General features: G+C 43.8%; 1 protein-coding gene across 1 annotated transcript; it reads right to left on the minus strand.

Moving 5' to 3' along the window:
* Positions 1 to 1,140: 1,140 nt before the first annotated feature.
* Positions 1,141 to 2,079, minus strand: LOC117438535 (olfactory receptor 5V1-like). Its single transcript, XM_034074013.1, has one exon. It carries the CDS (start codon positions 2,077 to 2,079, stop codon positions 1,141 to 1,143), a length of 939 nt encoding a protein of 312 aa, XP_033929904.1.
* Positions 2,080 to 14,080: the final 12,001 nt, after the last annotated feature.

Consider the following 14,080-nt stretch of genomic DNA (forward strand, 5'->3'; position numbering starts at 1 on the left):
AACCTGCAACAGTTTATCATCCCAGCATAGAGCCTCGTAGCTAAGAGATAGACAGATTTATAGCCACAACATACAGAGACTACACAGCACCCCACCTCTCTGCACATCCATTTCCACCTTTGTCAGCCATGCCTTCACTTTTTGCCTGGTGTGAAGCACTGGTTTTACTTATGGACTCACACACACCTAAAGCACACTCTGTAAATCTGCCTTCAGTCTGCCATCACTGGGAAAAGCCAGAGCAATGATCACAAAGCCCATGAATACAAAGCCTGAATTTTCCCCTCACTAGCCAGAAGAGGAGTCTTAAAGCTGTCTAATATATAGACACATCAGCACAATTGACATCTCTAGTTCAGGCATTTAAACAGGCTTCGTAGGGCAGTGGTGAAATCACCATCTCTGGAAGCGTTCACAAACCATGCAGATGAGGCCCTTAGTGCCATGGGTTAGTGGTGGACTTGGCAGTGTGAGGGAACAGTTGGACTTGATGATCTTAAAGGTCTTTTCCAACCTGCTTGATTCTATGGGAGTTGACTCACATCCTGGCAGACTGATTTTGTGATACATGGTGCAAACTATGGCCAGATGGTTCTTGCTGTTGCAGGTGGATGCCTGGCATGTTGGTTGAAAACACACCTACAGTGATGACCTTGAATGATGGCAAAGGAGTCTTCCTTCCATTCAGCCTCCCACAAAGGATGTGTTCATGTTTTCTGCAGGAACAACATGGTCAATAAGAGGTACCAGTCCTCTAGGCTGTTTTAGTACAGAAGAATGTATATATAAGTGTGCCTACAGGACCAATTCCCAGCATTCACACTAAGATATGCATCCATCACCTGAGTCTAAGGCTGAAGCTCTCATCTAAGCTTCCTCTGTGTTCAGTGGAGAATAACATCACCAGCAGAAGTCATCTCCTCCTGTGACAGTGACCAAAAACTGTGCCATCCAACTGGTCTCCTGGAGGTGCAGACCTCTTCCCTTTTAACTCCAGAGAAGGAGCTTTGATTCCAGCACCTAACTTTCAGCTGGCTAAAGTTATAGAAGACCAGTCACAAACTGCAGTTCCTATCCAGCTGGTGGAGCTCCAGAGGGTGTCAGAGACCAAGAGTGGTGTTCTTGTCTTGTTAAAGCAGTTCATACCTGGGTAATCACTCTTCTCAGGGCACATTTAATTTCTTTGTTCCTCAGACTGTAGATTATGGGGTTTAGCAGGGGAGTGAGGATTCCGTAGAGCATGGAAACTATCCTGTCCTGATTAGGCAAGTAGGTGGAGGAAGGCCGTGCATACGTGAAAATGGTGGTCCCATAGAAGAGGCATACTGCTGTCAAGTGAGACCCACAGGTGGAGAAGGCTTTGTGCCTGCTCTCAGAAGACTTCATGCATAGGATAGCCCACAGGATGTAGATATATGAGACCAGAGTGACGGCAAAGGCGCTGCCCCCAATGGCTCCAGCAACTGTGAGAACTACCAGTTCCCTACTGTAAGTAGATGAGCAAGAGAGGGCCAGCATGGGAGGGATATCACAGTAATATTGGTCAACTTCATTAGAATCACAGAAAGAGAGTGTAAAAATCAAAGATGTGTGCAACAGGGAGTTTAACAGCCCTGCTACCCAGATGCCAGTGGCCAGGTGAGCACACGGCTTCCTACTCATGATAATCATGTACTGCAGTGGATGGCATATTGCAACGTACCGGTCATATGCCATTACAGCCAAGAGGAAAATCTCTGTGCCTACGACATCAATGAGAAAAAACAGCTGGATCATGCAGCCATGGAATGAAATCACCTTGTTCTCAAGCAACAAGGCCTCCAGCATCTTCGGCACAGTGATAGTGGGACATAAGATATCCAGTAAGGATAAGTTGCCAAGGAAGAAGTACATAGGGTTGTGCAGATGAGTGTTTGTGCTAATGGCAACAAGGATTGAGATGTTGCCTGCCACGGTGGCCAAATAAATGATCAAAAACAGCACAAAGAGAGGAAAACGGACTTCTGGAGCATCAGAGAGGCCTACAAGAACAAATTCAGTTCCCCTTGATAGGTTGCCCCTCTGCATCTTATCTTTCATTGTGGAAACAATTGCAGAGGTTTACCTGGAAAACAGAAGAAGTTGTAACTTAGTTATAATTGCACCTCCCTTCTAAAGAATGAGATATTTTATGTCTTGTTTTGCAGTTCAAAACCATTTGCAAATTTTTATTGCCACACAAAATCTAAACTTCACACACACAACCTAAAGGCAAAACCACAGGTATTAAGCTTAACAGTGATTAATCAAAAAGGTTTAATTCTTGCAAGCTAAAGTGCTTATGTTTGAAGACAAGAATACCTCCTCTGTGCTGGCTACCTTGACTGGACACAGCAAGCAACCCAACTGGGCTTTGAAGGCCAGGGGAATGGAGACAGATCCAATGGATCTGTAGCTGCCCGAGGGGAGACTGAGCTGAGCTCTTAGGCAGAAGCTCTTCCCTAGGAGGGTGCTGAGGTGCTGGCACAGGGTGCCCAGAGAAGCTGTGGCTGCCCCATCCCTGGCAGTGCTCAAGGCCAGGTTGGACACAGGGGCTTGGAGCAGCTGCTCCAGTGGAAGGGGTTGGAGCTGGATGAGCTTGAAGGTCCCTTTCAGTACAAACCAGTCTGGGATTCTATCTCCAGAAATCCTTTCAGCATAAACAATTAAATGATAACATCATTAAATGGTCTAGATTATTAGCTGAAGCTAAAGACCTAATTTTAAGCAATACTGTAAGAGAAGAATTAAATCCCTGGTGATCAACAAACAGGCAGTATATCCCAGATTTTCTTCAGCTTTATCCCATGGTATATAAAGAGATATAATATAGCATCCACTTAATGACCTCCCTCCTTTTTTATTTTATCATATAGAATTCCATTATATTATTAGTACTTCTGAGAATAGCTGGACTTCCCATCCCCATTTCCCAATTCAAAGTAGTCTAGGATTGGCATTGAAGATCTGTCTACCCTGTACCGCTACACTGAACCTAACTCAGTACTTACAGTAACGCTTTATTCAGTAGCCCTGTAAAGAGATAGGGCAAAGTTTGGCACAAGCACCTCCCTGTTTGCAGATTAGAGCATTATTATGAGATGGTGTGAATATCATAACACATTCTTACACGCAAGAAACACAAATAACAATTGAAATAGGTAACTGATACCCCATCTGACACAGGCTCATCTGTCGTCTCAAGTTCTCACAGCAGTTCGCTTTCACCTCAAAAGGGTCCAAAATCAGAGTTTAAACTACTGTAAGATTCATTTTAGCAGAAAGAAAAGGCACACTGTGCTTTAAATCATAACATCGCTCATTCTTCAATTTGGAAACTTACGCAGGTGAAACACAACAGAAACCTAACACAGAAATACTCACTGCTACAAAGGATTAGTTGCTGGCACAACAAAGTCATCCGTATCTCCAGGAAACAAGACTATCCTTTTTCTTCTTTCAACACGTGCCTAGAATATCTACATATGGCAAAAAAAATATATTTCACTGTAGTCTCTGGAACAACAATCTATTAAGGAAGCAATGGGTCCAGATTTAGCAGCACAGGAACACACAGGCAGACATCTGCAGGCACTGGCTAACCCTTGCCTACAAGGGTGAGCACCTCTTTAATGAGCTTTTATACATATGAAGACGTACCTGGGGAGGAGTGTCTCTGGAGCTTTTCTGGATGCAACCTGTGTTGCATACATGAGGCTTTTTCAGAATCAGGAGAGGGCTAAAACTGTGATAAGCTACTTCTTCATTGTACCATTTGATTCTCATGGCCTTCATGTTGCAGGACCTTTTTAAAGGGCTGTGGTTTGATACATGACTCTTCTCCCAGGAAGAGGAGATGGTGTCCTTCTGTTAGGGTGCTGAGGCACTGGAATGGGTTGCCCAAGGAAGCTGTGAATGCTCCATCCCTGGTGGTGTTCAAGGCCAGGTTGGACAGAGCCTGGGTGACATGGTTTTGTGTGAGATGTCCCTGCCCATGGCAGGGGGGTTGCAAGTGGTCCTTTCCAACCCTAACTATTCTATGATTCTATGATCTCACAAGAGTCTAGCATTCTGATTGCTTTAAACTACAGCCTTAAAGCTACTTGGTCACAAACTGTTTTCAGACTGATTTGTCTTGCTCTTGAGCCTGAAGTCTATTACTTACACATACTGGATCACAATAAATTGAGCAACAGCTCCTTTGCAAAGACACATATCTTACAGGAGGGCAGTGGTAATGGTGTCTTTGCAGGGTGAATGAAGAGTGACTGCTGTGGAGCAGTTCTGCTGGTGTTGCAAGGGCAGCTAGCACACCATGGTGTGCCTGTGTAAGTGCTTTCCATGTTGGTTTTATGGGCAATCTCTACTTTTTCAGGAGAGAAACTGTTTATTTTTGTTTACCCTCTACAGAAACAACAGAAGATAAGCTACTTGTGAAATCCATGCGCTACTTGAAGCAGACATGTACCCTGGCATGAAGAGGAGCATAATTTGCCAGCACTACTTTGAAGAGCTCATAAATCCCCCTCTGGTTCCAGAAAGCATCCATGCATTGTGCATTCATTTATTTGAGCATCACTTTCCATCTGATGTACTGCTCATATCCCACCATTACCTGCCCATAGCTCCTGCACTGTCAACATGAATGATACTGTTTGTCGTTGTTAAAGCCTGTTTGTCATGTTTGCAGTGTGCATCTCTTACAAAATAGACTTCTGCATATATGTCAGAAGATAAATTGGAGTTCTCAAAGAGTTATAAAGCAGAGGCTTTTCCTGCTATGGTTGTATAGACAATATTCAAGGCCCGCCTGGGCAAGTTCCTGTGTGATGTACTCTAGGTTCCCCTGCTCTTGCAGGGGGGTTGGACTAGATGATCTTTGGAGGCCCCTTCCAACCCTTGGGATTCTGGGATTCTGTGGCTGGATTAAATACATGCAGTCCAGATCTTTATGTAGTGTTAGCCCTGGGACCATCAGACTTCTGAAGTTCTGGAACAAAGAATGGCATTAATCATTCTGTACTAAACCCAGATGCCAGAAAGAGATACAGTAAAGAGATCAATCTCATCACAGCTGGGAGAAGAGCTAGGACTGTGCCCTTCCAACTTCTGAAACTGGTTTCATGCCACTTCCACTGACAGTTACCCGTCTTTCCGCTGAACAGCCACAAGAGGGCAATAGCTCATGCAAAATCTCTACGTGATGCAAGGCTACAGAGAACATCGCTCTGTGCTTGAGGTAGTCAAGAGGTGATGTGCATATACAGGCCAGAAAAAGGGAGCTCCTATTATTTGCTTTCAGTATTTTTAATCTGAGACCTTATGGCTAAAGCCCAGTGTTGACAATCATAGAATGATTTGGGTTAGAAGGGACCTCAAAGCTCATCTATTCCCAACCCCCTGCCACAAGGGATTGGATCATTCAGTCATTTAAAGAATCATGTAAGACCATAAGACTTATTTAAGATTTATGATGTGAACCTCTCCCTGATCGTGTTTGTACTTTAACATGTTACCACACGTTAGAAGTTTGCATTTCGGTAAGATAGCTAATTCCAGTGCAATTAGTAGTTCAGCTGTATGCCAGGCATTATGCTGGGCTAAAGCCGAATTATCCCAGTCCCAAGTACAAATGCAGGCTGGGCAGAAACTGGATTGAGGGCAGCCCTGAGGAGAAGGACTTGGGGGTGTTGGTCGATGAGAAGCTCCCCATGACCTGGCTTCAATGTGTGCTCAGCTGCACCCCTAGAGCGTGAGCAGCAGCTCAGGGAGGGGATCCTGGCCTTCTGCTGCCCGAGGGGAGACTGAGCTGAGCTCTGAGGCAGAAGCTGTTCCCTGGGAGGGTGCTGAGGCGCTGGCACAGGGTGCCCAGAGAAGCTGTGGCTGCCCCATCCCTGGCAGTGTTCAAGGCCAGGTTGGACACAAGGGCTTGGAGCAGCTGCTCTAGAGGAAGGGGTACTTGCCCATGGCAGGGGTTGGAAGTGGATGAGGCAAAACTGAATTCAGAGACATCATAGGAGCTGGTGCTGCCCATCCCTTCTGCCATGCCAGGACCATACACAGCACAATACAGCCAAGGCCATTTGATTTTGCCCAGTTATGAGATTAAGCCTTGTTGAGTCTTGAGCTTTCCAGCTTGGAATGCTTATCATGAACACAGACTGATTAAAGACTTGGCTGCTGATAAAGCTCCTTTTTCCCTAATGTGTTTTTCATTTGTGTTTCAGACATGGGGATTATTTGATGTAATTCTGCTGTCTTCAGGCCTAACAAGGCAACAATTTCACACAGCAGATGGGCTCCGTACTCACTGTCACCTTTCCTGACAATGTCTTCTCTTCTAAAAGTTAAACTGGGGATTTTAGTCAAAACTTTGTCCCCTATTTGCCCTATAGGTTCTGGCAAGAAGCAGCAGCTAGAAGAGGTCTGTAGAGCAGGAGCCCTGGGATAGCTCTGGATTAGCCTTAGCTTTACCAAGAACCATCTCCGAGTTTAGTTTTTATTGTGAAGACCAGATAATGTGCCACCCCACTAAAGAGATATCTGAAGGATGTTCCTGCCCATGGCAGCAGGTTGGAACTAGATGATCTTTAAGGTCTCTTCCAACCTAAACCTATGACTCTACGATTTAAGCCAGCCCAATCCAAGCAGTTTTAAATCTGCCCCTCAACAGTACAATGCAGATTGCTCTGCTTTACCCATAGTCTTTAAATGAAATTGATTAGACCAGGGTCTCTCAATTGTTTTGGGATTTAACAGAAGCATTGTAGAGATTCAGCCAGTTTTCAAAGGACTTGATTTGACCATGGCATCATTTGCTACAATAAGAGGCTGGTATATTTCGTGTTGCAGTCAAGGGTCTAAATAATATCAAGGAATGCCTTGTATCTAATGCTTCAAGAAATGGATATATTTAAAGTTCAAGGCCTTGGAACAACCTGGCCTAGCAGAAGGTGTCCCTGTCCAGTGCAGGGGGTTGGAACTGGATGATCTTAAGGTCCTTTCCAACCCAAAACATTCTGTGATTCTATGACTTTTTGTCCTTTGGGGCAGTTTTTCCACTGTCCTTTAGATGAAGGCAATAATCAAGGCTGAGCATAAACTCACAGAGCTGCTAATTTCCAGGAGAGAAAGAACCTGAGATTTTAATGATGCGCAGTGAAACCAATTTACACACTTACAAACTCACCTGCAAAGTTGCATCCTTACAATTTGCCAGGCACTAACTTTTTAAACAGCATCTTCTGAGGCCTTATTAAAACCATCCCAAGCTATTTCCTGGAGAGAAAAATCAATTGGATTAAATTGGTTGTCTTGAGACACAGGTTTCCCCAAACCATATGGAACTTGCATTTGGCTTCAAAATCAAAGTGATGATTTCAGATCAATAATTGCAATGATCCACACTGTGTTTCCTTATAGAGCAAAGAAAACAGCTAACATGGAGCTACTAAGTTCCAAATGTCCTCCTTTAGAGAAAGACTCCATTAGAGCATATGTGAAACTTAAAGTAGGAAATTAGAGTTTTGTGATTACAAATAAACAGATGAAATCCAGCACTAACTCTGATCATCTCTGATCTTGATCATCAGACAAATGTAGGCATTTACTAACAGTTACCAACCTGGCATGGGTGTTTTGCAGTTTCCTTTCTGCCTCCCAGCACAAATGTTTCTTCTTTGGAAGTGATAAATGCTCCACCGCTGGCAGTGCTCAGGGCCAGGCTGGACTGAGACTTAGGCAACATGGTCTAGTGTGAGGTGGCCCTGCCCACAGCAGGGGTTTGGAACTGGATAATCTTAGGGACCTTTCCAACCCAAACCATCCTATGATTCTTAATGGGACACAGCATAATGTTGAGAGAAAAATGATTGGCAAATCTTGTGTTGAACAAAAATGTCCATCAGTGACACTGTGAAATGGATTCCCTCATAAGAGGGAAGCTTTCACAGTACAGTGATTGAGGTGTGACAGTGTAAATCCCATGGGATTCCAGGCCACCCAACTTCTACAGACAAGCAGAAAGGTCCTGTCTAGTTTTAAGATCCATGGATTTTGCTCCACAGCCTCCTGCCATGGGGCGGGACAGAGACAAGACAGTCTTGAATTTCCTCAGTGGTCTCAGAGATCCAAACTAAAACACTGAAACACAGTCAAGGAGAAAAATCACTCAGCTTGGACATGAGCTGCTCAAAAACCATAGACTCACATGCCGGTTTGGGTTGGAAGGGACCTTAAAGCTCATGTCCTTAATTCACACAGAGGGATGGCTCTGCTCCTAGATTCACCATCACTGCCTGCAACTCTGATTTCTCTCCAAAGCCCAACTGAGCCACTTCAGGCTCACAGCACAACGACCTCTGCTATTCCAGTCTGCCCTTACCCCCACACAGACAGGAATCTATTTCTCCCACAAGCCATTCCTGGGAGATAACTACATTCCCAGTTACTCTCAGCTGATAACTTCTGTGACCTTACAGATGAGCTTGGCAGAGAAATAAAGAATTATTTATAGATCAGTCACTTAACTTTCACTGTTTTCCCCTTTTGCATTTGCCACAGTTCTTCCTCTTTAAAAGACAACATTCCTGGATTTACTGCTTCTCCTGCAGCATCCAGGGGCAAGTTCAGCACAAAGCAATAGTAGCACTGAGAAATGATTTAGAGTGGACATGGCAATCTCCTGTGTCTTTGGGGAGGCCAGCAAGCACTCTGCAGGCCAGTTTTACCATGAGGATACAGGTAATAGGAGCTGAAACAAAAAGCAGAAGAGCTTAAAATTAAACACAGCTTAAATTAATTAAATATCCCATAAATATCTAAAGCCTGGATTTGTGATTAGGTTCATGAATAGCACTAAATAACAGAAAGTGAAGATGGCTGGTTACATCATTTCTGGCTCCCCGAGCAGAGGGACTCTGTGTCCCATCCCTGTCTCCTCTGATCCTTCTGCACATCTTGGCAATTCATTATATTTCCTACAAAACAGGGCCAGTCAACCCAACTCAACATCTGCTGATCCTAAAGCAACAGTTTTAAGCTAACACAAGCTGCTAAAACCCCACAGACTTCCTGAGAAACCGAATGATAGGAATGATCTGGTTTTTAGTTACATGGAGTCATCAGAAACAGGAAAATTGACCCTTGAGCTAACCAGAGACCCTGCCAGTTGCAGTTGCTGCATGCAAGCAGCTGCAGCAAGGTTGTTATGGTACAATGGACACTCCCCCAAGCTTTGAGATACCTGGCCAAGGGCCTCTACATTGCTCACTTACCCTATAGCCATAAATCTCTGCTAGCAGAAGCTCTGACCTTTTCCTGTAGACACAAATACCTCACTGTGAACTTACACCAGCAACTTCTATAAGCCCTGACCTATTGATGCCCTGATTTATACCTGCTGAACAACTGAAGCAAAACAAATTACAACAGCTGAATAACCAGACATGGTGCTCTGAAGAGACTTGCATTGACTTACAACATCTGAATGCTTTTCCACCTGCTGCCCATAACTGTGCTTATACTGTCTTGAGGATTTGGTTTACAGGCTTCAGAGTCATATAGTCTTTATGGCAAAAGTTATTTTTACTGGAAATGTTTTTTACCCAGCTGGCATAGTTTGACTTTAATCCATTATAGTTCATCCATTATTATCCATTATTACAGGGAGAAGTTCAAAATGCCAGATAAGTCTGGATAGTTTGTATCTTACAACATTGAAGCATTTGCCTCGGTGAGATAAAAAATGGTTCAGGCCTATTTTCCTGTCTAGTTTTTATCTGATTTAAAGTAGGGTGTTATTAAACATTATATGATTATGTATGATTTCTGAAGCATACATTCTGAAATGCCTAACAAAATCTTTTCTTTATTGAAATCATAGAATGACAGGATGGTTTGTACTGGAAGGGACCTTCAAGCTCATCCAGTTTTAACCCCTGCCTGTGGCAGGGACCTCTCCCACTGGAGCAGCTGCTCCAAGCCCCTGTGTCCAGCCTGGCCTTGAACACTGCCAGGGATGGGGCAGCCACAGCTTCTCTGGGCACCCTGTGCCAGCGCCTCAGCACCCTCACAGGGAAGAGCTTCTGCCTCAGAGCTCAGCTCAGTCTCCCCTCTCTTGGGCAGGTTCAAGCCATTCCCCTTGGCCTGTCCCTACATCCCTTGTCCCAAGCCCCTCTCCAGCTTTCCTGCAGCCCCTTTAGGCACTGGAGCTGCTCTCAGGTCTCCCCTTCAGGAGCCTTCTGTTGTTCAGGCTGCCCCAGCCCAGCTCTCTCAGCCTGGCTCCAGAGCAGAGCTGCTCCAGCCCTCGCAGCATCTCCGTGGCCTCATACATTTTTCTTTATCTCAACTGAAATGTACCCAAGTGACCCAAAGGACATCTCAGTATTTCTACGTTTCTCTCTCATACAAAGGAATAACACAGAAGTAGGAATTCACCATTAAAAAGAAATGTTATTGTCTAAGTCTTAAATTGGAATTAGATACTGCAGATTCATACAGAAGATAGATATGGACATACGGATATGGACACATAGCTGGTGCTGTTTCTGAAAGCTTGTATACAAGCAGCTGCAGAGGACAATTTATGACCCCTAAGATGAGTTTCTAAGAGGGATGTAATTGGCTTCTGAGAGGGCTTGTTTCTTTCCTCTCTATTTTCTTCCCTTTAAAGGCATCTTTTTCTGTCTCAAAAGACTTTGAACCAGGCTCCCAAATGAGATGTTGCAGTGGGATGCCTTAAATAAGATGGGATGAATCCAATCCTGAATTAGTCTAGCACAATAAACTTACAGTGTTATACTGATGGCAGACACTGAACTGATGGATTTGGTGACATAATTGCTACTGTCATAAGTTTGCTGAAGGAGTACAGAAATCTTATTACTGCAAGGTGGGAATGTCAGCTGTTAAAAACACATCACAGAAGATCCTTTCTTCTTGAGTCTTTTTCCCAAGTACTGTTATTATCTCCCCAGATAGAGTGCTGGATTGTGTCACTTCTTCCTCTATATATCATCCCTTGTATGATTTTAGTAACTTGCTTGTGTGAAAGAATTATGGCTTTGTCACAGCCTTTTATGTCTAAAGAAAATCCTACAATCAGCATCTCCACGGTCTTTAACTTACTTGTGAGCATCAGTATCAGTGTATGCTGTTACACTGTCTATATGCACCTCTGCCATCTGATGGCTGAGCTCAGCAATAGCATGTCTAAGAGAGAGAAAATGCTTTTAGTTGATTTGTTTCTTTGAAAGTTATGATCCCACATGAGTGAAATTGTTAAGAAGGTTTCAGTGTTTCAGCATTTGTTTTTAACATTACCAGTAAAATGGATCTTCATGATTTGAGGGCTTATATTTTGTAGATACTTTGTGATATTTATTACTTCATGCTGCTGGTTGTTGGTAATATATTATCTTGTGTTATATCTATTGAATGCTGTACCATTGTATATTAATGTGATGACAGAAAGATATAAGACATACTCTGTTCAAATAGCTGAGTGTGATTCTAGCTGTAAGCTGCAGCAACAGCCTGAACCAGGTTATTCCAAATGTGGATAAGCAGATTGATTTACCCAAATCTGCACCCAAAGTGAGTCCATCTGATCTCCTCCTTCATGGTCAAAGAAAAAAGCACTTCTTGGGCATATTTAATGTCTTAGAATAGACACGTTGACACCCTAAGGTCCACAGACCTTGTTATAGAATCATACCTCAGCACCCTCCCAGGGAAGAGCTTCTGCCTAAGAGCTCAGCTCAGTCTCCCCTCTCTTGGGCAGGTTCAAGCCATTCCCTTTGGCCTGTCCCTACAGGCCCTTGTCCCAAGCCCCTCTCCAGCTTTCCTGCAGCCCCTTCAGGCACTGGAGCTGCTCTCAGGTCTCCCCTTCAGGAGCCTTCTCTTGTCCAGGCTGCCCGAGCCCAGCAATCTCAGCCTGGCTCCAGAGCAGAACTGCTCCAGCCCTCACAGCATCTCCGTGGCCTCCTCTGGATTTGCTCCAACAGCTCCATGTCCCTCTTGTGCTGCTGCCCCAGAGCTGGGGTCTCATTGTCTGTTAAAAGAAGTTCAGACAAGCAACATGGGTGAAGCCGGTTACTTCTGAGATCACGTACTTTAGATCTCAGAGAGCCACAGTGTAGAAAGCAAGAACTCACACCTTGCTCTTCAAATTGGGAAACATAACCCTATTACTCTCTCATGTGTCCTGAAATATTGTCATGCTGCCTTGTCATGCTAAGATAAGATAGGTGTTTGACACATAATACATAGATATGTAAGGAAAAAGACCAGTTCTTGCTTCTTGTGGGAGAGAATTCAGCAGTTACGTTAGTTAGTATGAAACCTGGGTTCTTCAGGTCTTAGAAATGAGTGGTGAAAGACCTGTTTCCTGTTTCCAGTTTCTCCTTTATGACAGAAGGCCAAACCTTCTGTCGTAGGTACCATTCAATTCTGCTAGAACAGTGGATTTCAACACAGCAGAATTGCTTGTTTCCCGAATTGAGAAACAGCCCTGGTGTGCATTTCAGAAGTTCTTGTAAGGCCCAAGCAGAAGCTGCTGTGTAACGGCTTGTAAGTCTCTCTGGTAAAGACTGGGTTACTGCCTAGCATTCCTTATAGATCTTTGATCTCCCAGTGTCTATACATACACATAAAAGGTCCATTGTTAACCTAATTCAAGCCTTTTTTGGAGCTGTTTTTTACTTTTACACTGCTGGGAGTTAGCAAAACAGGCATAACACTATTCTGGGATTCCTAGAGTGGAATAGTCTAGTCCCAAATTGATGCTTTGCTGAATGCAAGCCTGGTTTTAACTATAAACTGACTTTGTCTCTGTTATTGCAGATAGTTGCCAGAAGATGCCTAGAAGAAGCAGTCCAAAACCCAAGAAGCAGTCTAAAAACTCAGAGGCCTAAAGCACAGTCTTTTTTCCACACAGCTAATGATTTCAGATCTGAAGTAAAGGAAATTCCTTTCTTTTACCAACAGTGTGGAAAAAGGAGTTACTCAGGCTCCAGAACTCCTTCCTAACCAGATCTTTGTAGTAACAATAGGTAATGTCTTCAGAAGGATTCTGAAATAGGTTTGAATAGGTTGTAACCTCTTGCCATGGAAGAGACATGGCTTTGGTGATGGGAAGAGTTCATCCATTTCTATGAGAATCAGAGGAACACCATGGAAACAAATATTGAAGAGCAAAGACAATGGGGGGGGGGGGGAAGGGAGGGGAAAGGCACTGATAAAGCCCACAGTTGTTCAGATCTTTCTGATTTATTGTTCAGAGGAAAGTATTATCCATGCCTTAAAAATGTCTCCATGTTTCTTAGCAAACAGTAACAACAGTAGTGCAAGCTCTGTTGTGTAATGGTGGTTTACTCTTTCCAAGCAATGTTCACAGGCTGCTCAATGTTCCCCACTTGAGTGGATCCAGTGCTCAAATGGTTGTTATTTAGACTTTGCTGTATTCCACAGCACAATTCCTTTTCCCTTCGAATTTCATCCCAAACATCTGAGCTCTGCCCATGTGAAACATCCAATTCACTCACAGCATCACATATCATGCATAACGCTATTGCTTTGTAGTCAAGAATTGGGTCCTCCTGACTTCTCTTTAAGCTTGCAGAGAAGGACTTTCTAATTGTCATCAGGAGCTGCAATTCTAATTGCAAAGCTGTGTGAATAGCAAAAACCTTTACAAATTCTCATTTGTTCTCAACAGTGAAAAAATCCATTTATTGATGGACTAAGGGGACCTAAAGCTGACAAAAGAGGTGAGAGCATCACTGAAATCTGCTTCTTTGCAGAAAATATTCCTTAGCAGGAACTAAACATGGTTTCAGGTGGATTTCAGATACTCCCTACAAGTTGGATTCCAACCTTATTCTCATGCCCCACTCTGCCATTAGTCTGTAGGGAAGGAGCTCCAGGTTTGTCACAAACCAGCTTGTCTCTGCAGCGGTTCCACAGTTTCCTCATGGATGCCTTCATCTCGTTATTCCTCAGGGTATAGATGAGGGGATTTTAACACTGGGGAAGGACAGTGTAGATCACACAGATGTGCTTG

The sequence above is a fragment of the Melopsittacus undulatus genome, unplaced genomic scaffold, assembly GCF_012275295.1.
Source record: "Melopsittacus undulatus isolate bMelUnd1 unplaced genomic scaffold, bMelUnd1.mat.Z mat_scaffold_444_arrow_ctg1, whole genome shotgun sequence".
Classification (NCBI taxonomy): Eukaryota; Metazoa; Chordata; class Aves; order Psittaciformes; family Psittaculidae; genus Melopsittacus; species Melopsittacus undulatus.

Excerpts from the sequence above, each read along its gene's own strand:
- LOC117438535 (XM_034074013.1), bottom strand. The coding sequence starts at position 2,079 with ATGAAAGATAAGATGCAGAGGGGCAACCTATCAAGGGGAACTGAATTT.